We start from the raw sequence: 23,193 nt of genomic DNA, 5'->3' as shown, positions 1-23,193 counted from the left end.
CGCCTTTGAGCATTTTTGACGCTACCACCCCACTTCCGTTCGCTGATAATGTTTGTTGTTTTGTAGCGTCGTGTAAAATTATGGTCAAGTGTCATAAAGTCTGTTCAGCCCTTAAACGCTATACTAGCGGTTGTCTCTAATGGGGTGCTGGGGTCAGATACGCATGTCACGTCGTGTCCACTTGGTTGTCGTGACGGCGGACTGCGGCCCGTGATCGGTGTCGTGACCCGCGCCTCACTGGTGACGGGCGTGTCGACGATGGCAGGCTGCGCGAGCTGGCCGAGCGCATCAACCGGTACGGCCAGCGGTCGCCGGCGCCGCTGGGCCAGCTGCGCGTGGCCGTGCGCCAGGCGGCCGTCGGGCCGGGCCACGTGGCGCTGCTGCTGGAGGACGGCCGCGTCTGCCGGCTCGCCTTCTCCGTCATCACGGAACGGCTCGACCTCAGCAAACAGGACGCCGGCTTCAAGGCGCTCTTCAAGGTCAGAGCCGACCACGGCCGCCGTCTCGGGCGCCGTTGGCACGCGGGCCGCCGACAGTCGGCACCCACTGACGGCCGGGCATCAGTCATGCACAGCCTGGACGCGCATTTGATGCGCAGGGGCCAGTCACATGCATACTATATCGCCGCTGTGTCACGTTTGGTTTATGATAGCAGCTATCTGTCGTATTGTCCGACATATGAGAGCAAGCGGCAGTCGTTAGCCCCATCTGGGGCGTGGGTCGGACAATTAACCACCTCTTGGACCAAAGAAAATTATTGCTGGCTGTCATTTCAAACTCATGTGTTGTGTGTTATCGCTGTGCTTAAAACGTGTGATGTGGTAATGCTTGCTTCTGAGTGAACGGCGTCTTGCCTCAGTGTGGATGGCATCCGACCGCGCCCCCGCTGTCATCACTGCTGTGTTCTTGTCTCGCTGTGCCGGCCCTGCGGCGACGCCGGCCTGACGGTGTTCTGGTGTGCTGACCGCCGCACCCCCGCCAGGTGTCGTCGGCGCCATCCGGCGGCGGTGCGGGAGCGGCGGCAGCCGGAGGGGCCGGCGGCGGTGGTGCGGGCGGCGGCGGCGGCGGAGGTGGGGGGCGGCGGTGGCGGCGGCGGAGGCGGCGGCGGCAAGCAGACCCAGCGCGCCCGCGGCCGTATCCTGCGCACCAGCTCCTCCAGCGGCGCCCGAGGTCGGTAACGAGCGCGGCTCCGTCTCCCCGACCTGCGCACGCGAGCAGGCCAGCGTGCTGCGCCCACTTTGTCGGTGAACACGGCAGCACTTCGCGACTCTTGTTTGCAGTGGGTTGTATGCGTGACACGGAATACGTGCGACCAGGCGCGCACTAAGAGAGATGCCTGAGAGCCGATGGCTTCTGCCGGAAGGCCGCCAGCCTGAGTGCGGGATGGCGTACTGTGCGCTGGCGGCGCCGGCCCCCCCCCCCCCCCCCCCGCCGGCGCCGACGCGCAGCTGACCCGACGGCCGTGTCCGCCGCCAGGTCGCGGCACGGGCGTCATCAGTGTGGCCGGCGCGCGGCCCGTGGTGCCCGCCTCCTACGTGCCCGAGGACCTGGTGGCGCAGGCGCAGATGGTGCTGCAGGGCAAGTCGCGCAACCTCATCATCCGCGAGCTGCAGGTGAGGCGGCGGGCGGCGGTTTCGGTGTGCATGCCATGAGGCTTCTTCAGAAATATGTTTGTATGGAATTTGCGAATTTGCGTCATATTTCGGTTTCTTAGGTGATATGCGTGACAAGCCCCGACTTCCCCCCCGCCCCCCCACGCACGCGCTGCGTGAATTTGTGGAGCCTGAGAAGTGATCTACTATAAGTTCACACACGCACGGTATGATTTTGTGAAGCCAGACTACATCCGAAGGATCGTGAACATCGTTAAATACCCTATGTTGCAGAGGACCAATTTGGACGTCAATTTGGCGGTCAACAACCTGCTCTCCCGCGACGACGACGAGGGCGATGACGGCGAGGAGGGTCAGGTCAGTGGCGGCGCTGTGCGGGCCGCCCGCCCCAGCAGAGGCAGTACACCCCGGCATCGTGCTGTTTTGCTGGGATGTTGCTGAGTGACAGTCATTGCATGCTGATTTGCGAAGGGGCGGTAGTATGATTGCTGTTCCCACAAATGGGAAGCCGCTCAGCGATAACCATGCGGTATGCTTTTATGATTATTTAGGCCTTAAGTGATTGCCATTGACTGAGCGATTAATGGAAATTGAGACAGATGCTTGTATGGCCAGATACTGGAAGGTTTCGGTTTAACGTGCCATTGGTTCTATGTTACGTCAAAAGTTGAGTGGATGTCAGTTAATTTAAAAGCTCATCTAGCCTCTGATATCCCTCATATCTGCCAAACGTAATCGAATACATTCTGAGCATTCTGGACGCCTTCAGCTAATGAGATCGACAGAACGCACGACAGATCTTGCACCTCTTGCCCCAAACGAGTGGCGAGTGGCTCTGTGCGCCGGTCAGGCTCCCCGAACCGCGCGCCCCGCCGTCAGGACTCGTACGTGCCCGACGACCTGATGTCGCTGCTGGACGCCGGCATCAACGCCGACCACCCGTCCGTCATCATCGACGCCGACACCATGTTCAGCGAGGACATGTTCGGCTACAGCACGAGCGTGCGCCGGTCGGGCGCCTCGCGCGGCGCGGCGCGCGGCGACCGTGACGAGCGCGACACCGTGTTCCCGTACCGGGAGCGGCGCGCCGGCACCACCGCGCCGCCCAACCCGTCGCGCCGCTGGATGATCGAGAACGCGCTGCGCGACACGCTGATGGAGAAGGACCCGGACGGTGAGCGGGAGGAGGAGAGGGGGGGGGGGGGAGTATGTCGACCCGGCTCCCCTTCTTGGAGCTTCTCCAGGTGTCGCAGGGGTGCTGTGTGTTGGATGAGCCGATGCTGAGACTCTGGTGCTTACTACCGTCCAAAGGTTCGTTTCTGGCCATTGTGCGTTTTGTGCCATCTGATTCGTCTTCTCATGCTGAATTCGGATATTTAAACCAATAGCTCAAGTTTTCACAAACTTTTAGCTCAAAGAAAAGGTTACAAGATGGTGCAAAATTTCAACGGATGGTTTAGATAACCGCATTCAGCACGAGCAGACGAATCAGATGACGTAGAACATGCAGAAAGGCCAAAAATCACCATATGGGGTTTTACCCTTGGACGGCAGCTTTCCTGCTGACCGTCGCTTTGTTCCGTGCCGGGAGCCCTGCCTCGTCGCACGCTATGGCACGTGACTGGTGTGTCACGTGCCGTTGGTCTTGTCACGTGACTGATGTGTCCGATCGTGGACCGCTCCGACTGCGCCGCGTGGCCGGCCGGCCGGCGAAGGGCGCGTGAGTCCGCGCACGGATCCCTGCCCGCCTTGCTCTGACGCTCACGTCGCTCCTTCACAGGCAAGAAGAAGGAGGCGAGCCAGCCGAGCCCACTGTGGCTGTCGGACGAGCTGGAGTTTCTGCCGGCGTCTGTCAAGTTCGCGCACATCGCCGCACTGCACTCGGAGCTGGCCGCCGTCAGCGCGACCGGCCAGCTCTACCAGTGGAAGTGGAACGACATGGAGGCGTACCGGCACCCAGAGGTACGGCCGTCGCGCCGCTGCGTCACCGCCCCGGGCCAAACAGCTGAGGAAGGCTACTATGCGGTTACGGTCGTCTGTCAAAGACAAAATGATATCCGTACGTGTTGGTGCATGTATTGATTAAAGGCCACAGGTTGCTGGGCAAGAGGAGCACGGATCCGCTCACTCAGAGTGTCGCTGTGGTGCGTCGGCCAGTGTCCCCTCTGACTGATCCGCCTCTGGCCGGCCGGCAGAACCCGGACATCCGCCACCCGAAGGTGTCCTGCCTGGGCCTGCTGAGCGAGGTCATCACGCACATATCGGCGTCGACGGTGCGCGCTTCGGTGGCCACCGAGTCGGGCCGCGTGGCCACCTGGGTCGACGAGGCGATCGGTACGTGACGGCCGAGGCGGGGGCCTCCGCGCCGGTGGTGCGGTAGCCGCGGCCGTCAGGATCCGGCTCAGCGATGAGAGGTGGCGGATCTGCGAGCCGGCGTGCGTTGCGAGGTGCAGGGGCAGTCGGAACGCGCGGGCCCAACCGGCAACGGTGGTGTGACTGTGTGGGTGCCGACGGCGACCACTCGGCGCGTCACGACATGCGTCGGCTTCCAGCGGGATGCGGGGCGCGTTGAACGAGGCTCTGTGGTGTGATGTCCGTGACCGGTGCCGCCCTGCCGCAGCGACGGCGGCCACCAAGCTGGAGCACCCGGCGCACGCCTTCTCCGAGCTGGTGGTGGACCGCGTGCGCCAGCTGCAGACCTGCTCGCTCTACACCTGCGTCCAGCTCGAGTCGGGGACCATGTACTGGTGGTGAGTGGTCACGGCCGACCGGTGCGCCGGCCGCGCCGTTCGGACACCTGCGAGGAGTCCTTCAGCCAGGCGAGCTCGTCACCAGGTGGCGCACTCGCGTTTGTCGCAGACGCCTCCGGCGTTCAGACGCTGGTCGGTATGGGTGAGAGGAACGCGCATGACGAGAATGTTGAACAGCGCACACAAAGTGGCGTTGGTTGGAATTTGGCGGCGTGAAGGTGACGCTGCTGTTCGTGCGACAGGGGCGTGCTGCCGTTCGGTCAGCGGCGTCGGCTCTGGGAGAAGTACCGGCTCAAGTGTAAGCGGCAGCGGCCGTCCGCCACGGCCGGCGACGTCCAGGTCGGCGCCACCGTCTGCATGCGCAACGCGCCGTTCTACCACGCCGGCGCCGTCGGTACGCACAGCGCCCCCGCTCCGGCCGGCGGCGGCTTGCGGGGGTGCGAGAGATCGTGAGAGAGGTGGTGCTTGTGCAAGCATTTTATGTGTGAGGCATTACGATAAGACCAGTCGCTAACATGGTGTGAAGATATAGGCAATTGCCATGAGAATGGGAGCCGTTCAGGTGCACGTTTGCCAGCTGCCCTGTCAGCTGTGTGCTGCCGCTGCACATGCGGTCTCTCGAAACTGACTCGTTCCCGAGGGCTGGCTGCCCTTTCAGCTGGCAGCTCTTTGTCTCACACGGAAGCGAAATGATGGGAACGCGGCGACTGCGAGCCGTTCACGCGTATGGCGCCGCACCGGGGATCCCGTGCTGGTGCCGCTGTGACCCGCTCCGCTCCGGCAGGCTACACCACACTGGGCGGCGGGCCGCGCGTCGGCCAGCTGCTGCAGGCCGCCTGGAACCTGACGGACGTGTGCCGCTTCAAGATCCTGCTGCCGCCCGCCGAGCCCAAGAAGGTGTGTGGCACGGGCGCCTCTCCGCTGGCGGGCCGGTGCTGGAGGCTGCCGCGCCGCGCGTCGCGGGTTCGGCGTCTGCTCCTGGTGTAGCGAAGGACGTGGTGTCGCTAGGGTCCCAAAGACAGGGTCACTCGAAGAGGATTGGAGCTCAGTAGGCATCCCCGCTGTGTACACGTTGATGCGGCCTGCCCCATAGCCGCTCCGATCTCTAGCGACAGCCGCCGCCGGGGGCTGTCAGCCGAGGGCTCGCTTCCTCTCGCTGTCGGAACTTCGGGCCAGTCTCGGTCAGCGCCTGCCGCGGCCGTCTGGTCCGGCTGGCGCCCGATCTGACGCGGCGTGTCTCCTCCGCCGCAGCCGGCGCTGCGCGAGGGTCAGCTGAAGACCAAGGAGGCGGCCGACCGCAACGACATGCCGCCGCCGCCCAGCCCGGCCAGCTCCACCTGCTCGGACGCCAGCGGCTCGGCCTCCACCGGACCCGTGCCCAGTCAGTCTGACGTCTGCCGCCTCCTCTGTCTGTCCGCCTGCCTGTCTGTCGATGTTGTGTGTCCGTCTGCTGTGGGCGCCCACCTTCTGCAGGCATCTCTGTCGCTGGTCGGCTTCACCGCCGTCTGGCTCGGTGTTCGCCTGCGTGTCAGCGGCGAGAAACAGGCGAGCCTTCTCAGTGATTGTGCGGCAAGTTCACGCTCCCGCCGTGACAGTGCGCAGCTCGCTGCGTGTCCGAGCGATGGCTGGAGGTGTCGCCCGCGTGCGTGACGGGCCGCCGCTCCGTCTTCGCTCGTCGGCCGGCCGCCCTGACCGGCTGTGCGCCCGCCGCCGACAGAGCGGGCGCGACGTTCGGCGCCCAAGAGCAGCGCCGAGCGCAAGGACGAGGAGGAGTGGTGCCTGGCCGACGTCATCTTCATCGAGGAGAGCAAGAACATCCCTTACGGTGCGTCCAGCGCCGCCCAAGGGGGGGGGGGGGGGGCGGTCCCTGCGCCGCCGTACAGTTCAGGGGTTGTGTGCTGGCGTTGGACGGTCTGTACAGAATGTGGAGTAATGCGCCACGCAGGTCGAGCTGCTGTCCCACTGCCCACATAGTCACTAGAACCAGACGCCAGAGGAAGGTGGTCCTCAGCCCGTCGCCCTAAAATGTCGGGCTGTGCCCCCTGAATCTTAAATTGTGTAAGTCAGTCTAAAATGCATGCATCTCCCAATCACCAATGCACGTCCAAGACACCCAGCACACCGGACACCTTAGCGGCCCGTTCTCTCGCTGTCGGCTTCAGCGCCGTGCCTGTTGTGACCCTCGCGCGCCGGCGTCGCAGGCAAGGTGCTGAAGATCGACGGCCCGTACGCCGTGGTGTACTTCTGCCAGGGCCGCGAGGCGCCGGCCACCGACGACCCGCTGGTCATGCTGAACGAGTCGCGACTCTGCAGGAAGGACGAGCTCATGGTGAGGCTGCGGCGGGGTGGGCGCCAGGCCGGTGTGCTGGCGCATGCCGGCCGGGAGTGAGGTGTGGGAGGGTCGAGGGGATGGCCCCCGGACCATCAGCCGCCGTCGGCCGGTGTCGAGGCTGGCGGACACGGCGGCATGACTCGCCCCGGGTGGCCCCGATCGCCCTCGAAGCCGGAGTTAACGCTGGGCCGGATGGAGCCGATGTCTCCGGGAGCGTTGCCGCCGGGTCACCGGAATGACGTACCACCTCGGCCGCTAGTGACACGCCACCGCCGTCCATCACCAGGTCATCAAGCCCGGCTCGCCGCCGCGCGTGCCAGAGTGCTTCCAGAAGCTGCCGAAAAAGATCGCGCTGCCCAGCTCGCTCCAGGTGCTGACGTACGCCGTCGACGGCAAAGGTGAGCGCGTGCTGCTGGCCAAGCCTCCCCGCTTCGCGGCGGCGCCCCGGTGGTCTGAGCTTCACCGTAGGGACTCGTGCGCCAGGGGCTTGGGGGGGGGGGGGGGGGGACGAGGCGACTGAACCTCGCGGCTGTCCCGAACCCACGCACGCCGCGGCGGGTGTACAGACGCGTAGACGTTTTGTTCTGTTTCACTTGACTTCCGCGTTCGTGCATCTTCGCATCCAGGCGCGGGCCGCCTCCATTGTCGGTGACGGTGGCCAGTCGGCTGCGCTGTTGCCGTGGACCGAGCTCCGCTCCGTCTGTGCGTCGGCTGGCCTTTCCTTACCGTGTCCGGACCCGTCCAGGTCTGCACTGTATCGTGGCGAGCGGCGGCAGGCTCAGCTACAACGTCTACAGCCTGGTCAGCAGCAAGCCGGACTCGGAGTGCGTGCTGCCGACCGAGGCGGACATCTTCTGCGGTCGCCAGCCGGCCGCCATCTCGCTCCGCACCACCGGCGAGGTGGGTGCGGGGTGCGGGGGGGACGAGGTCACGGCCTCTGGCCGACGGACGGCAGCGGCGGCGCTGAAGCGTGGGGCTGGGAGCAGCCCTGTTGGGGTTAAGCCTGGTCAGCCGAAGCGGTGCAGGTGGTGGGCTCGACGCATGGCGAGCCATGGTGATGGGTAGTCAGGACGGAGCAATTAGGACACGACTTCTTGCTATGACCAAAGGCTTTCGTCTTGTTGCATAGGATCTGTGGTCACAGCTTGGAAAGCGCTATCGATTACCCAGGCTTCTTTGGAACGCGACAGCAGTAATCAGGCGTCTCTGTCTGTGGCGGGCCATGCGGTGACTGCACTGTGCGTGTGGGTAACCGGGCGATGAACGTTGCAGGCGGACCAGGTGACGCTGCTGCTGGACGGCAACTCGACCGTGTACCCGCTGAACAAGACATGCACCGAGAACTCGATCCGCGACCCGCTGACCTTCGACCTGATGCCGCTCAGGTCAGCCCCCGCCCTCTCCTCCGGGAGCGGGGCGTGCCGAGGCCGCTGCCGGCGCCGGCCGGCTGAGGGAGATTGACGCTTGGTGAAGGAGTGGCGCGCCGTATTCTGGTATATCGCGCGGGGGTTCATTGTTCGGTGTGTGCCGAGTGCTCGGAATTTCGGAGGGAAGGGGGAGGGAACGTTAATTGATCGCCCGTTTCTGATGGAGGTGGTGCAACTGTGTGGCGGGATTTAGCGGATAAAATCCCCGACGGGGGGGGGGGGGGGGGGTCTTTAGGGCAAGTCATCAAGCTGCGATCTCCTGGCGACCGCATCCGTCCACTGTCCGTCCGCCTGTCGGCGCCGGTCGCCTCTGACCGGACCGCCGCGGCGCCCTCCGGCAGATGCCTGGCGCTTGGCAGCCACCACCTGCCGTTCGTGGCGCCGCACCAGAAGACGACCGTGGCGCTGGCCGTGCTCGTGGTGGACGCGCAGATCCTGATGCCGAAGATCCTCCGCTGCGACCTGGACGCCGTCACCCAGCTGCTTCACACGCTCACGCAGGACATCAGTGAGTTCGAGTGACGGCGGCCGGCCGGAGCGCACTGGCAGGCATGGCTGGTGCGCGACGCGGCTTCGCACCGTCGCCTTGGTCGGGGGAAAGGTGTTGGACTCGGAAGCCAGTGGCGTCAGCTTGGCGCGAGTCCTGGGGCGTGCGCGGCGTGGTTTAGCCGGACCGGCGTGGGAATGTCAGCTAGAGACTGGCCAGGGAGGGGCGATTTGGAACGGCGCGGCCATGCCCCACCGCTGTACACCGAGAGAGATATGTATGTCGCTCCGTCAGGCTAAAGATACCGGAGGCTAACTTATACCATGAGCTGGAACGGCGGAATATGCGTGGAGGGCTCGGGATGCTAGCAAGTTCCACGTGGGACGTAATTCGGTCCAAGGCCACCCGTGTGTACCGTTCGGGATACATTTCTATTAAAAAGTATCATTTGTCGCTCGGAGAAAATCCAGCCCGCATGTTCTCTACGGATGTGCGCGTACTCTCATCGTACGCCATCGGGCGTGGTGTGTGTCCGGCGGCAGCGGTGCGCGTCTGAGGGCTGCCCCAGACCTGATCCGGGCCGGCGCCGCCCGCCGCTCGAGCCGTCGTGTCCGGCCCACGAGCTGACGCAGGCCGGCCCGCTCCGGCAGAGTCGCCCGTCACGCAGGCCACCATCCAGCAGCTGATCTCGGAGCGCTGCGACGGCAACCGCAACATCATCCACGCCTGCGTCTCCATGTGCTTCCCCACCACCAACAAGGAGGGCGCGCAGGGTGAGTGAGCCCGGCCGGTCGGCGCGAACGGTGTCCACGTGCTCTCGGGACGGCGGCGTGCTCCTGTTCTAAGATGGGATGTTCAGTTCTGTTGTGTCCGTTTTTCGTGTGCAAGTTTCGAGTTCTTATTTGTGCCAACGATGTGGCTTCAGCCGGTGAACAACTGTTATGAAAGCTTCTCATAGCAGATGGCTAACTTATGATTTGCAAGCTGAACTCGCGCGCTTTTGGCATCTCGTGCCAACACCATATGAGGATGTAATGCGAGTATGTTTTATCCTCCCCCCCCCCCCCCCACATGCTCGTCATTTGTCTTTTGTCTTGTGACGTGGGACGAAAACATGTTGAAGCTTTTAGCAGTGGATATGTTTGACATGTGCTATGAACGTATACGGGAATAACGTGACGCGTAGCCGTGCTGGGGCGCAAAATGCAAAGATATGTGTGTTGTTGCGGTTACATAATATCCAACCTCGGTCGCTCGTGCCATTGGGTGGCCTAACTTGTGTGTGTGTGTGTGCGATGACACATGCCATCCAAGTCGACCTGTGCACAGTTGCTGGAGTCCCTGGTCGCGCTCCCGGCAGCACCTGACGTTGTCACGCATCCCTCCTCAGACGGCTCGTCCGGCAGCGGCGGCGGCGGCGGTGGTGGCGGAGGCGGCGGCGCAGGCGTCGGCGGAGGCGTTGGCGCCGGCGCGGCCGCCGCCAGCTCCAGCGTCATGAGCTACGAGCCGACGTTCGAGTCGTACTCGGCCAGCCGCAGCCAGACCATTCGCGACTTCATCCGCCGCTCGTCCAACATCGTCAGGAGCATCAGTGAGTCGCCGGCCGGCGCTGGCCGCTGGCTCAGGCCACCGGCCCGAGCTTGGCGGCGAGCCGGCGCCGCAGCCGCTCCGACGCTGATGGCCGACAGCATCGCGCGGCCGGCTGCTGCCGGGGCAGATGTCGGTATCAGTTCGGCTGCATAACTTTGGGCAGTGTCCGTACTTCATGGAGGAGCCCATTCCGAACGTGTGTGCTTCAAAATGGCCGTTTTGTCGCTTTTCAGAGCTCGTTCTGTTTCCTTGCTCCTGGTCGTGCTGCATGCGGCTGTATGAACGAGAAAGAGAATGTATCTGTTTGATCCAAATTCCAGCAGCCGGATGGCGACCCCAGTTTAAGGAACAGTATGTTGCCAGTAGCGGTGTATCCACGTATGGTAGTCGTTCTAGATGCATGACTGTCGAACAAGAGATGATAGCAGTCCAGTGAGTAGACGAGTGGGGAAGGTGTAGTGTTTTATGCTGTAGTGATGATGGGATGCTGTGGGAGGAATGCTCTATTGCATGCATGTTGTGACGTGGACCCGGCACCCCATGATGAGAAGAAAAACCACAGCAGGCATGTCGACAGCAGGTACCCCGTATGTTACAAGTGCGCAGGTAGCGATGTGGGCGGCGTCGTGTCGGCCGGGCGCGGTGTAGCGTCCGCAGCATCCGTCCGTGGCGGCACAGCAGCAAAACAGCTGTCTGGCTGTGTCGTGACGGCGGCCGCTGCTGCGATCGCTAGGGGCCGTCGCGAGACCGTGTAGCACCATACAAACAGGCACCGCGCCGGCAGCTCAGCACGCGGTGGGGGCGGGAGCGCGCGTGCGGTGACTGCGCCTCAGGACCCCGAGGGCGGGCGGTGACCGCGCCTGGCGCCGTGTCCGTGTACCCGGCGCTGACGGCGGCTGTAGCGGCAGCTCAGCACGCGGTGGGGGTGGGAGCGCGCGTGCGGACACTGCGCCTCAGCACCCCGGGGTGGGCGGTGACCGCGCCCGGCGCCGTGTCCGTGTGCCGGGCGCTGACGGCGGCTGTGGCGGCAGGCGCCGTGTCGGGCCAGGGCGGCCTGCTGGTGGCGACCGGTGGCGCCGAGCAGCACGACCCGGCCGGACTCGAGCGCGAGGAGGTCTACAGCGACGAGTTCCCGCAGCTGGGGCGCGCCGTCACGGCCGCTGACATGCCCTGGCCTCCGGAGCCCATCGACCCGCACAGCGGCGATGACGAGCCGGCCGGCGGCGGCGGCGGCGGCGGTGGCGGCGGCGGCAGCGGCGGGGGCGGCGGCGCCGGCGCCTCCACCTCCAGGCAGATCGGTCAGTGCGGCCGGTCGGCAGCCGGCACCGGCGATGTTAGCTTAGAGAGGCACGGTGGCTGTACGGCGGTGTTGTGTAGAGCTGACGGGTACACAGACGGCGGGCTGCATGATCTAGAAACCCGCGCGCTATGGAAACGCATGGTCCATGATTGTACCGCGAGATGCCGGAAAGGTCACGACCATGTATTGGTCATGATCAAGTATTGATTGGCCGGCCGCTGACATGCACTGGCCGTCATGATCAAGCATTGATCATGACCAAGACATGATCAAGTATTGGTAAATGACACTGGTGGCGAGGAACCTTCTGCAGTCCTACTTCCGACCGTTACAATCCGAATAGTGTGGTGCTGAGGCGACACGGCCGCCGTGGCGCTGCCGTCTGACCCCGCGCGTCCGCCAGGCCCCAGCATGCCGACCATCCTGACGGACCCGGGCGAGCGCAAGGCGAGCGCGCACAAGGCGCTGTGGCGCCTGTGCGAGAGCGCGGTGCTGGCGCCCTACCTGCGTCAGCTGCTGTGCGGCCGCGACGTGCAGGGCTACACGCCGTTCATGCAGGCGGTGTGCGGCCGCGCCTACCGCGCCGCCATCCAGCTGCTCGACACCGCCCAGCGCATCGCCAAGGTGAGCCGGCCGACGGGCCCCGCAGTCGGGGCGGGCACACCCGCCCGCGCAGCCGTGGGTTGGTGTTCAGGGTCGAATGAGACCCAACTTCGTTCGACTTTGTGTGACGAAGCAGAGCTTGTTGCCCGCAGGCTGGACTCACCGCCGAGGTACAGTTTCAGCTTAGTTGACGGCCTGCTGTCGTGCCCGTTTATCAGAACTGCAAAGGACACCTTTCGCGTCCCGTAGTATTGTTTTCCCTGCTAGGCCGACTCTTATCTCAGGGTGGTACGCTGGTCGGAACAAGCCATGCGTACTGTGAAGCTGGGACGAACCGCCCGTTGGGTTGCAAAACCACTCCATGAAACAATCGTTTGTGTTGCCGTCCACGACTGCAGCAGCTTTCCGCGTTGAAGTGCGAGCGTTTTTATTTGGAAAATCCACTGTTTTATGTTTGGCGACCTTGTAACGTAGCTAAGCTCATGACAGCGGGTCTGGCCGCGCTGCTGGCCCGAGCCTCTCGCAGCCCCTGATCCTCCACGCCACTGCTGCCGGCAGGAGCACTCGAGCGACGCTGAGGGTTACCAGCACGTACTGCAGTCGATGATATACCCGGCCGGTAGCTCCGCCGACGACAACCCTCTGTACGTGCTCTGCTGCAACGACACATGCAGCTTCACCTGGACGGGCGCCGAGCACGTGCACCAGGTGAGAGCCGGAGTCAGGAGAAGGCCGGAGGCGGGCGGAGAGGCGCTACCCCGTCGGAGGCGGCGCCGGGGCCGGCCGGACGCCTCGTCAGTCGGCACCACGATGTGGTGTTGTGCCATGTCCTAGCGTGACACCGCGACGTCATGTAAATGTGTGGTGCTGTTTTGGGGCGCTGTGATTGGCGGCGGAAAAGAAGCTAGCTTGGTTGTGGAACGGTGATGAACAGCGAGGCTTGTGTTAATGAGATGGTAGTGGTTTCAGAGTGTGCACCACGCGGACCTTTCCCGATGGTCGAAACGCTGCTGCATGCGATACATTACAGGTCAACGGTAGATACGACATAATCGCCACGTTCGCCGATTAAATCACAAACGCTTGTCCTGCTCCATTCGAATTAAACTGATGCTCACATGTGGTTCTGTTAAACACGATCACGCCCCGGGTCTTCCTCCGGTGCTGCGGAGGGGGCTGCGCCCGGCGGCCGAGCCGAGCTCGTTGCGCGTGGCGTGCCGCCGGTGCCCTGACTCTCGGTGCCGCTGCAGGATATCTTCGAGTGCCGCACCTGTGGTCTGGTGGGCTCGCTCTGCTGCTGCACCGAGTGCGCCCGCATCTGCCACAAAGGGCACGACTACAGGGTGAGTGCGTCGGGGAACAACACAACAGCGCAGCACGACCAATCAGCTGGCGGCGGGGACCGACGGTTCTCGCCTTATTGGGGGGGTACAGCTCGGTGCTGCTGAAACATGGACAGTCAACGGACGGCCGCTGCTTGTATGTTGTGTTTATACGCGGGCTGTTGTAAATTACGGAGCTTTATCATCGGGTGTGTGCAACCAGTTGCAGTCATGTTTTTCGACTCACGTGGTGAAGTACGCGTTGCTGATACAGTACTTGTGTGGCTTGTCCGTCATCGCTCAGTCCGCTCGGAAACTAAACGCACGCTGCGTCTTGGCAGACCAGCGCGACGCGCTGGGCGTGGCGGGACCTTTCGGCCACAAACGGCCAGTCGTTCATACCAATCGAATATAATGTGTTTGCTGCTTGTAGCTGGCATGCATTTTTTGTTGCATCGAAACACGAGGGCGCTGGCGTCGATCAGCCCGTTCTGGGCCTGGGCCGGCTGCGCCGGGCGCCGCGACTCCGCCCCAGCGCGGCTGGTATGACCGACGCAGCGCCGCGCACTGCGGACGCCACCGGCTGACGTACTCCCCCCCCCCCCCTCCCTCCCCCCCCCCCCCCCCCGCCTGCGCCCGTGTCCAGGTTAAGAACACGTCACCGTCGGCGTACTGCGACTGCTGGGAGAAGTGCAAGTGCAAGACGCTGATCAGCGGAGACCAGGGGCCGCGCTGTGAGCTGCTCTGTCGCCTGGTGGACGAGACCGACCTGTCCAGCCACACCAACGCCCGGTACGTCAGCTGACCTGACCTGCCGCCCCCCCCCCCCCCCTCACCAGTCCCGTCGCTCCGCATGCGCTTGGTAACTCGCCACGGCATCCGTACGGTACCGGACCATTATTCGTTTGTTGTTAATGTATTTGTTCTTCATTTATTCACGTTTCGTTCATTAATTCGAACCATTCAGTTTTATTCATTCTTTTTCGTTCATTTACGTATCATTCGTGCACTTGATCTATTTCTTTTTCATTTCTTTTTTTCCTCCATGTATTGTTGTTTCATTTGTTGGAGTGACGCAATAACGACGCTGATAGCGGTTGCCGCCAGATTCATAACAACCGTAGTCATCGTCAGGTGGTATTCCACATCGGTATTACGGGTTGCCAGACGGATTATTCGTGTTTTTCCTCGATTGTTGCACTGTTAAGCATGTTGTGGCACATGGCTGGTGCCGCGTTCCGTAGGTCTGGAGGCTATGTGCCTTGATTACTGGAGGTGTTAAGTAAAACGTGCTGTCGTTGCCATTGTAACTTCCTGCTGCTTGTTGTGGCCGTCAGACGGTGCTCGTGGCATTGTGCTGTCCTCGCGTGAGTCGTGCTGGCCACCGTGACCTGACCGTCTCCCGGTGCGGCCGGCAGAGGGGAGAACATCCTGCTGTTCCTGGTGCAGACGGTGGGCCGCCAGACCCAGGAGCAGAAGGTGTACCGGCCGCGGCCGCGCGCCGCCTCCTCCGTCCGCAAAACGGCCGAGCTCGGTATGCTGGTCGGGCCGCCTGACGCCGGCCTCAGCTCGGGGAGCGCACCGGTACTGGGGGTGGGAGGCGGAGCCGTCTGGCAGCGCGAGCCGCTGAGCTCCGGCGGCGCTCCGGGCTCGGTGGCCCCGCTGCTGTCCGCGCGCTCCGCCGCCGTGATCTCACCCTATGCGCAGTTAAATGACAGTATATCATTTGCTTCACGGGGCGACCGAAATAGCCGCTCGTTTGTCGCGGCGGCTGCCTGTCGGCTGCCAACTGCAGACTCGTATCGTGTCACGCCGTCGCGTGAGATCGCGACGGGCGGCTGGCTCGGACGCGGCGGTGACGTGTGCCCGCCGCCGCTGCAGACCTGGAGAGGCCCGACCACGACCTGGAGCCGCCGCGGTTCGCCCGGCGCGCGCTCGGCACCCTGCTCAAGGACTGGCCGGCCGCCAGCGCCATGATCAACACAGGTCCGTACGCCGTGTGGGGCCGCCGCCGGCCTCGCCGCACCGGTGGTCGGCCTGTGGGCCTCGTTTGTCGCGTGGTGCGGGGCGACCGAGGGGTTGTATTCGTGCTGCGTCGCAGGCCGGCCTCGCTGGACCGTGCTCGTCACAGCGCCTCGCTCGCAGTCTCGGTGAGACCCTGACGCGGTCTCCGGCACGTTGGCCGCCCAGCGGCCGTGATGGTCGACGCCGGCCGAGCGCCGCTGACGTGTGGTGCCGGCCGTGTGGCAGGTAGCAGCAGCGCAGCCAGCACGGCGGCCGCCGGTCAGCTGGGGCAGACGGGCACCACGCTGCTCGACAAGTTCGTCCACTGCCTGCTCGTGAAGTGCTCCGTGGAGGTACGTTGGAGCGGCGCCGGCGCGAGCAGACCGGACTCTCCGGTCACAGTCGCTCCGGCTGGCACTGACGAACGTCTCGCGGTCATTCGCTCACTGATTAATGTTCACTGTTCTCAAGGTACAACTTACAGCTACTCTGTCGCAACTACCCCTTGTTGGTCCTTCCACTACCACTTGATGAATATGATTTGTCCGAACCAACGAAATAGCCGGTTAACGTCCCGTTTCCCGAACAGCAAGTGGTTGACAAAGCCACTCTGGAAGTGCCAGCACAAAAATTCGATGCTTTGCTTATGGATATATCGGCAGATCCGTGCGTTCACGTGATGTCCTTTATTCGGCGCATGCCGAATTAAAAGCAACATCTGAACGAATTGCACACTCCGGTACAAGTACGTCAAAGCCCTATCAACACAAAAGGAGAACGATAAAAGCTGAGCATTAAGCTGGCAAAACATACCAGCAGAAAAAACCGGCCTCACATCCTGCCTCGTGCTCGCCGTCGTGTGCCTACCTGGAGCAGCGACCTGGCTGCTGAGCCCCGCACCCCGCCCTGACCCGGCGCTGTCCTGTGTCGCGTCAGATGCTGAACGTGCTGCTGACGACGCTGATCCGCGAGATGCGCAGCCAGCCGGAGGTGGCGACGGCCGTGGCGCGTCGCTTCGTCCGCTCCGTCGCCAGGATCTTCGTCATCCTCAGCGTGGAGACGCCCCCCAGCGGCGTCAAGAAGAAGAGGTGGGTGCTGCGACCTGAAGCCACTGTTCATGTCGGCTGCTAAATTGCTAGTGTTTTGCGTTGCACATGATGGGTTGTCATGTGCTCTGCTGCCTTCGTCACTATCTCGCCATCTGCTCGTCGATCAGTGAACCAGGCTGCTGCTTTCTTATGTCGTCATGGGGTCTTCGGTACTTTTTTCCATTTGCCTTATGTAATCGCATTGCAAACGATCGGCTGCCTGGGCCGCCCGGCTGTGTGGTTGTGCCGACTGACGAGTGCCGCTGTCGCTGACGGGCGTCCCTTTGGCCGGCAGCTCTGGCACCAGTACGATCCAGCGATGTCGGCTGGTGTTCCACAGTCTGCTGACGCCGGCTGTCGAGGAGCTCTGCCAGACGGCCATCAGTTTGATCGCGCCTGTGCGCATGGGCGTGGCGCGGCCGACGGCGCCCTTCCAGCTGGCGCAGAGCGGGCAGGAGGCGCTGCACGGCTCCGAGGAGCTGTTCGCCGTAGACCCGATCGTGGCCAGCGCGCCGGCCGGTGGCGCGGCAGCGGCGGCGGCGCGCGCGCGCAGCCCGCCGCCGGCGCTGCCGCCGCGCGCCGCCGCCGGCCCGCCGCCCACCGGCGCCGGCTCGGCCGCGGCCGGCGCCGCCGCCGCCGCCGCCGCCATGTACCAGCTCTCGCGCGAGGAGCAGGAGGAGCATGACGGTCAGTAGCGGTCGGCGGCCCGGTTTTTAGAGGAGAGGCGACGTAGACAAGAACTGTGGGTGCTGGAACGTCCACTGTTTGGATGTTTTTTAAAAAAATTGAAATGCATGCTGTGTTCCGTAGCAGAATTGGCAGATGGTACCTAAAGTTTTGTACCCGAGCGTACTTTTGTGCTCAATTTTCATGGTAGGCAAATGCTGTATGTTAGCTGCTGCCAATACCAGCTAATTGGCTGAGAATATTGATCTGCCGAACGCCGTCCGTCGTTGGCATTGCGCATGATCACCGATTGTTAATCGCATTGGCCACGAGTATGTTGCTGGTCACCTGATGCTCGTCCATGGCACGCACCCGCGCGTGACCGTTGCTAGTCTTCGGTCGTCGGCCACGGCGCGTGACCGGACTGTCCGTGCCCGGCAGGCGGCGGCTCGGAGCTGGAGGAGGCGGCCGACCGGGCGGACCGCGAGGAAGGCGGCGGCGAGTCCGACATGGAGCTGGACCTGCTGGCCGAGACCGAGTCGGACTCGGACGACAACCAGTCGGCGCAGGACAACGTGTCGGGCGGCCAGCAGAGCGTGCAGACGCGCGCCACTGCTGGCTCGGACGCCGCCCTGGCCAGCATCGGCCTCTTCAGCGACGACCGTAGCGGCTCACCCTCCGAGGCTGAGGACGAGGAGGAGGACTCGGAGCAGGGCGAGACGGACGACCAGGAGACGGAGCTGTTCAGCGAGGACCAGCTGGAGCGGCGCGCGGCGGCCGGCGCGGGCGCCGCCGGCGCCGGAACCGCCAGCACGCGCGCCAACCTGACGCCGCAGAGCATGCAGTGGGCCATCCGGTCGCGCTCGCAGGAGGCGAGTTCGCGCGTGACGGGCGGCGGCAGCAGCCTGGTGTACATCGACCCGAGCGCCAGCCGCCGCTTCACCACCAGCGCCGTGCCGTCGTCGGTGCAGACGAGCGTGCCCGAGCCGGTCACCATGGCGACGACGGCCTCGTGCCTGGCGCGCGCCTTCGCGCTGGTCGTGCGCCAGATAGCCGACCTGTTGAGCACGGCGCGCGAGCGCGGCCAGCCGGACGGCCTGCTGCCGCTGGGCGCGCTGAGCGCGCTGGGCGCCGACCTGCTGGCCGCCGACTGGCCGCGGCTGCAGCTCTACCTGGACCAGCACCTCCAGCCCACCTGGAGCTGGCTGCTGGCTGTCATGGACTCGACGGAGGCGCAGCTGCGTTTCGGCCAGTCGTTGTCTCGCGCCGACCCGACGGCGCCGGCCGCGCCGGCCGCCGGCGGGCCGGGCCCGGCGCGGAAGGAGCGCGGCCGCGCCGGCGTCACGTTCGCCGACCACCAGACAGCGCGCCGCGACTTCCTCACCTACTGCCTGTCGCTGATGCGCTCGCACAACGGCGAGCACGCCGAGGCGCTGCCCGTCATCGACATCGCCGCCCTGCGCCACGTGGCGTATGTATTCGACGCGCTGATCTACTACATGCGCTCGGGCTCGGAGGCCAAGGTGGGGCCCGAGTCGGCGGCCGACCGACTGCTCGACCTGGAGCCGGCCGACGAGACCGAGAACGACGACAACTCGGAGTCAGACGTGACCAACAACAACCCGGCGCCGATGGAGACGGACTCGGTGACGGACGACGACTCGCAGCTGTCGGCGGCTTCGGCGCCGGACAGCCGCGTGCGCCGCCACCCCTTCTTCCAGCGCTCGGACTCGACGCTGTTCGTGGGCGCGCCGCAGCCGGACCCGTTCGCCGGCTCACTGTCCGAGGTGCTGCCGCTGGCCGAGCGGCCGCACCTGCTGCAGCCGACGGCGCGCCGCGAGGACCTGTTCGGCATCCCGCCGGCGGCGCCGAGTGCCGGCCCGCCCGGCCGCGCCCACCCGCTGCAGGGCGTGCCCACGCACCTGGGGCTGGCCTCGCCGTCAGGCGAGCTGGCCGCTGGCGGCGCCAGCTTCAGGCCAAGCGCCGGCGCCGGCGGCGCGCGCACCGCCTTCTCGCCGCGCGCGCGCGCCGAGCCAGAGCTGCTCAACGAGGGCCTGGGCCACGTGGACCGGCTGCTGGAGGCGGGCCCGGCGGCGCTGCAGCCGCCGGCCGACGGCGACCAGCCGCAGAACCTGTCGACGCGGCCGGCCGAGGAGGGCGCGCCTCCGCAGCGGGCGCCCATCATCGTATCGCCCAAGAAACCGGCCGACGGCGAGCGGCAACCGGTCAAGAGCGTCATCGTGCGCGTCGGCGCCATGATGGTGCACATCGACAAGGAGAGCGGCGCGGCGGCGGACGGCGCGCGGCCCGGCCCGTCCGGCCAGGCGGCGCCGGCGGAGACGGGCGGGTCCGGCGCGCCGGCCGCCGACGCCGGCGTCTCGCAGGACATGCTGCTCGGCCGCTGGCATCTGCTGCTCGATCTGTTCGCGCGCGTGTTTATCGATGACGTGGGCCTCGAGCAGGGCTCGGTCATCTCGGAGCTGGGTGGCTTCCCCGTTAAGGAATCCAAGTTCCGGCGCGAGATGGAGAAGTTGCGCACCTCGCAGCAGCGCGACATCGTCTTCAACAAGATGGAGCGCGAGCGCGCCCAGCTCATCACGCAGACGTTCAAGGAGCTGAACACGCAGTACAGCAACAACAGCCGGCGCAGCACGGTCTCGCACCCGCCGCTGGCCTTCAGCCGCGTCAAGGTCACCTTCAAGGACGAGCCGGGCGAGGGGACGGGCGTGGCGCGCAGCTTCTACACGGCCATCGCCGAGGCGCTGCTGCAGCCCAAGCCGCTGCCGAACCTGGAGAGCTGCCAGATCGTGCAGCTCGGCAAGACGTACGCCTTCTCGTCGTACCACCACAAGTACAAGAGCAGCCGCGAGTCATCGCAGCAGCGACTGGCGCGCGGCCGCGAGGGCCGGCGCACGCTCTCGTGCGACGCGCGTCCCTTCACGCCCGGCCAGCTGAGCGACGCGCGCTCCAACGATCACCTGTCGCCGCACCTGCAGCAGCTGGGCGCGCGTCTGTACCCGCGCGTGCGCGCGCTGCGCCCGCACCAGGCGCAGAAGGTGACCGGCATGCTGCTGGACCTGTCGCCGGCGCAGCTGCTGCTGCTGCTGGCGTCGGAGGAGACGCTGCGCCAGCGCGTCGAGGAGGCGGTCGACATCCTGCACAGCCACAGCCGCGAGGCGGCCGCGTCCGAGTCGCTGCTCGGCGACAAGGCGCGCCCGAAGGCGGCGGCGCGCCAGGCGAGCGAGGAGGAGGCGACCGAGGAGCGCGACGCCTCGCCGCTGTTCTACTGCCCGGGCAAGCGCGGCTTTTACGCGCCCTGGCTCGGCCGCGCCACGCCCGAGCGCATCAACGCCTTCCGCAACGTGGGCCGCATCATGGGCCTGTGCCTGCTGCAGAACGAGCTGAGTCCGATCTCGATGTGCCGTCATGTGTACAAATACCTGCTGGGCCGGCCGGTGCGCTTCCACGACCTGGCCTTCTTCGACCCGGCCATCTACGAGTCGCTCCGGCAGCTGGTGGTCGACGCCGAGACCAAGGGCGACAAGGATGGACTCTTCTCGGCACTTGATCTCACGTTCAGGTCGGCAGACGGGCGGCTTAGTGGCTGTTGATGGTTGGGAACGGGTAGGCTGGCATCTAACCGTCGAATTCGTCAACCTGTGTGCGACTTAATTCAGTTACAGCACAGTGCAATCACGTCAAAGGCCGAATATTGACGGACTGAAATGCTGGTGCAGCATAGCTGAGCAGGTGATGCGAATGATCCTCAATGCGTTTGGTTGTGTCCACTGAAGTAAGATTCTCAGAATGCATATCAGATTCCTGATGTTCGCCTTAAATGGAGCGGGTGCAGACTCTTGACTGTTCACGTAAACTCGGTCGCATGTCACCACCTGTGCCGTCGCCGCGTCGCTGCCGGCGTGGCCGTCGCCTTACCGAGCCCTGCTGACGGGCCCCGCAGCATTGACCTGTGTCCGGAGGAGGGCGGCTGCACTGTGGACCTGGTGCACCGCGGCGCCGAGATCGAGGTCACCTCGCAGAACGTCTACGACTACGTGCGCCGCTACGCCTTGCAGCGTATGGTCAAGTGCCAGCAGAAGGCGCTGGAGGTGAGGTGGCGCCGCCGGCCGCCGGACCGTGCGCCGCGCTCGGCGGTTGGGCGCAGCGCCACTCGTGTATGGTGTGTGGGATGCGTCGTGGCTGGCGCTGAAACTGACGGCAGCTGACAGAGAAGTGTGCCCTTAAGGCTAGCGGTGTCCGGTGGCCATAGATCTCACGTGTTTGGGCACTCTTGGCCCTGGTTTGGGGATGGCTGACTGGGCACCGCGTTGCCCTCTCCGTCGTCGATTTTGTTTTTTTCTGCCGGCTTGGCAGACTCCGTTGGGCCCGTGTCATCTACTCTCGCGCTGACTGCCCGGCGTCGGTGCGGCACCCGAGCGGGGCTGACCGGTGGCTGGCTGACGCCCGCAGGCGCTGCGCTCGGGCCTGCTGGATGTGCTGCCGCAGTCGGTGCTGGACCCGCTGACGGCCGAGGACCTCCGCCTGCTTGTCAACGGCGTCGAGGACATCTCGGTGCCAACGCTCATCTCCTACACCAGCTTCAACGACGAGAGCGGCGAGGCCGGCGAGCGGCTGGTGCGCTTCAAGCGCTGGCTGTGGCAGATTGTCGAGAAGATGACCAAGCCCGAGAAGCAGGACCTGGTGCGTACCAAACTTCCGCTTTGGCACGCGGGCGCCGGTGCATGGCGAACACTTGGTTCCCAATGGGCGGGGAGGGCCATGGTGACTTTGACGGTGTCTCAAATCGAGCAAGGGGAGGCGGTCAACGGACTGGCGTGTAACGAGGTAGCATGCTCCATCCACTTGACGCAGAATGGACTGAAGCAGTTTCGTCCGAGGCGGGGTGGTCCGTGTTACAGCGCCTTGCTCTATTGATACGGATCTTGCCATCCAAGTCTGCTTGTGTCGATCACTCGCACCTAACTTTATAGCACCCTCTCGCTCCATTTGACGGCGCAGGATGACTGCCGCACGTTCTCACTCCCCTGCTCGAACGCACTCTTGGCTGTTCCGGCCCTGTGTGGTGCCGCCTATCTGCTCGCATGCACCACTGGCCGCGCCGGCGTCTGACCCGGCCCCCCGGCGCCTCAGGTGTACTTCTGGACGGGCTCGCCGGCGCTGCCTGCCAGCGAGGACGGCTTCCAGCCCATGCCGTCTGTGACGATCCGACCGGCCGACGACCACCACCTGCCGACGGCCAACACCTGCATCTCGCGCCTCTATGTGCCGCTCTACTCCAGCAAGCTGATCCTGCGCTCCAAGCTGCTGCTCGCCATCAAGACCAAGAACTTTGGCTTCGTGTGAGCGCGCGCCATGCGGCGGCCGCGCGTCGGCCGCCGCCGCGCGCCGTCATTCCGACGTGCTCCGCTCTGTGTTGTCTCGTGCGCGTTGGTGTGTGTTCTGTGACCTCTGTGCGCGGCCGGCGTGACCGGCGCCGCCGTCGGCGCGCGGCGCGCCCGCCGCCCCGCCGTGCCCTCTGCGGTGGATGTTACTCGCGGTCGCGGTGTCACTCGTGTCTCAGGCCCTAAGAGCCTCGCCCCGGGCGAGCGAAATCGACGGCGGCAAACAATAGGACACTTTTCCGGTTATTATTTGTTTCACAACCTTCATATTAAAAACGGGAGCTGGACAGGCTACGTGAACGGGTTCTACGGCGGAGCGACGTGGAGGGCGCGAGGCCCGGTCGCGGGGCGCCGAAGGGACCACGGCAGGCGACGGGGACGGGGTCCGACACGACACGTCGGCCCGCTGACTAGCACTGGTCTTACGACTAAGGCACGTAGTCTGTACACGGGCGGGGCGCGCCCCGCCGACACACTTGATTCGCTGATCCAGAGGTACTCTGTTCGCCGGTGAGGCGCGCCTAGCACGGGCGTTTGTAGCGAGTCCCCAGGACCTGACGCGGCACACTGACGCTCGCGGCGGCCGCGCCCGCCTGGCGGCCGCCCGCT

The 23,193-nt window shown here is 64.8% G+C and overlaps 1 protein-coding gene across 1 annotated transcript; it reads left to right on the top strand.

The window, feature by feature from the left end:
• Nucleotides 1-248: 248 nt before the first annotated feature.
• On the top strand, nucleotides 249-23,185 carry LOC119100421 (E3 ubiquitin-protein ligase UBR5-like; the record flags this gene model as incomplete). Its single annotated transcript, XM_037223518.1, is given in 35 exon segments — nucleotides 249-479; nucleotides 983-1,072; nucleotides 1,074-1,170; nucleotides 1,477-1,613; nucleotides 1,887-1,970; nucleotides 2,493-2,787; nucleotides 3,394-3,575; nucleotides 3,809-3,947; nucleotides 4,234-4,363; nucleotides 4,606-4,757; nucleotides 5,148-5,260; nucleotides 5,615-5,744; nucleotides 6,081-6,188; nucleotides 6,565-6,692; nucleotides 6,982-7,093; nucleotides 7,441-7,595; nucleotides 7,968-8,080; nucleotides 8,464-8,630; nucleotides 9,260-9,382; nucleotides 10,000-10,200; nucleotides 11,231-11,497; nucleotides 11,903-12,123; nucleotides 12,661-12,810; nucleotides 13,353-13,445; nucleotides 14,071-14,216; nucleotides 14,843-14,958; nucleotides 15,306-15,410; nucleotides 15,675-15,781; nucleotides 16,365-16,516; nucleotides 16,812-17,031; nucleotides 17,173-17,203; nucleotides 17,624-20,762; nucleotides 21,144-21,291; nucleotides 21,653-21,883; nucleotides 22,334-23,185. Coding segments are annotated over 35 exon segments (8,226 nt in total), but the record flags the coding sequence as incomplete, so codon positions are not given.
• Between the last annotated feature and the right edge of the window lie 8 nt (nucleotides 23,186-23,193).

This window comes from Pollicipes pollicipes, unplaced genomic scaffold (assembly GCF_011947565.3).
Source record: "Pollicipes pollicipes isolate AB1234 unplaced genomic scaffold, Ppol_2.1 Scaffold_4881;HRSCAF=5763_pilon_pilon_pilon, whole genome shotgun sequence".
Lineage (NCBI taxonomy): Eukaryota > Metazoa > Arthropoda > Thecostraca > Pollicipedomorpha > Pollicipedidae > Pollicipes > Pollicipes pollicipes.
Note: the sequence above shows the minus strand (reverse complement) of the source record. Positions and strands in the feature narration are given on the sequence as shown.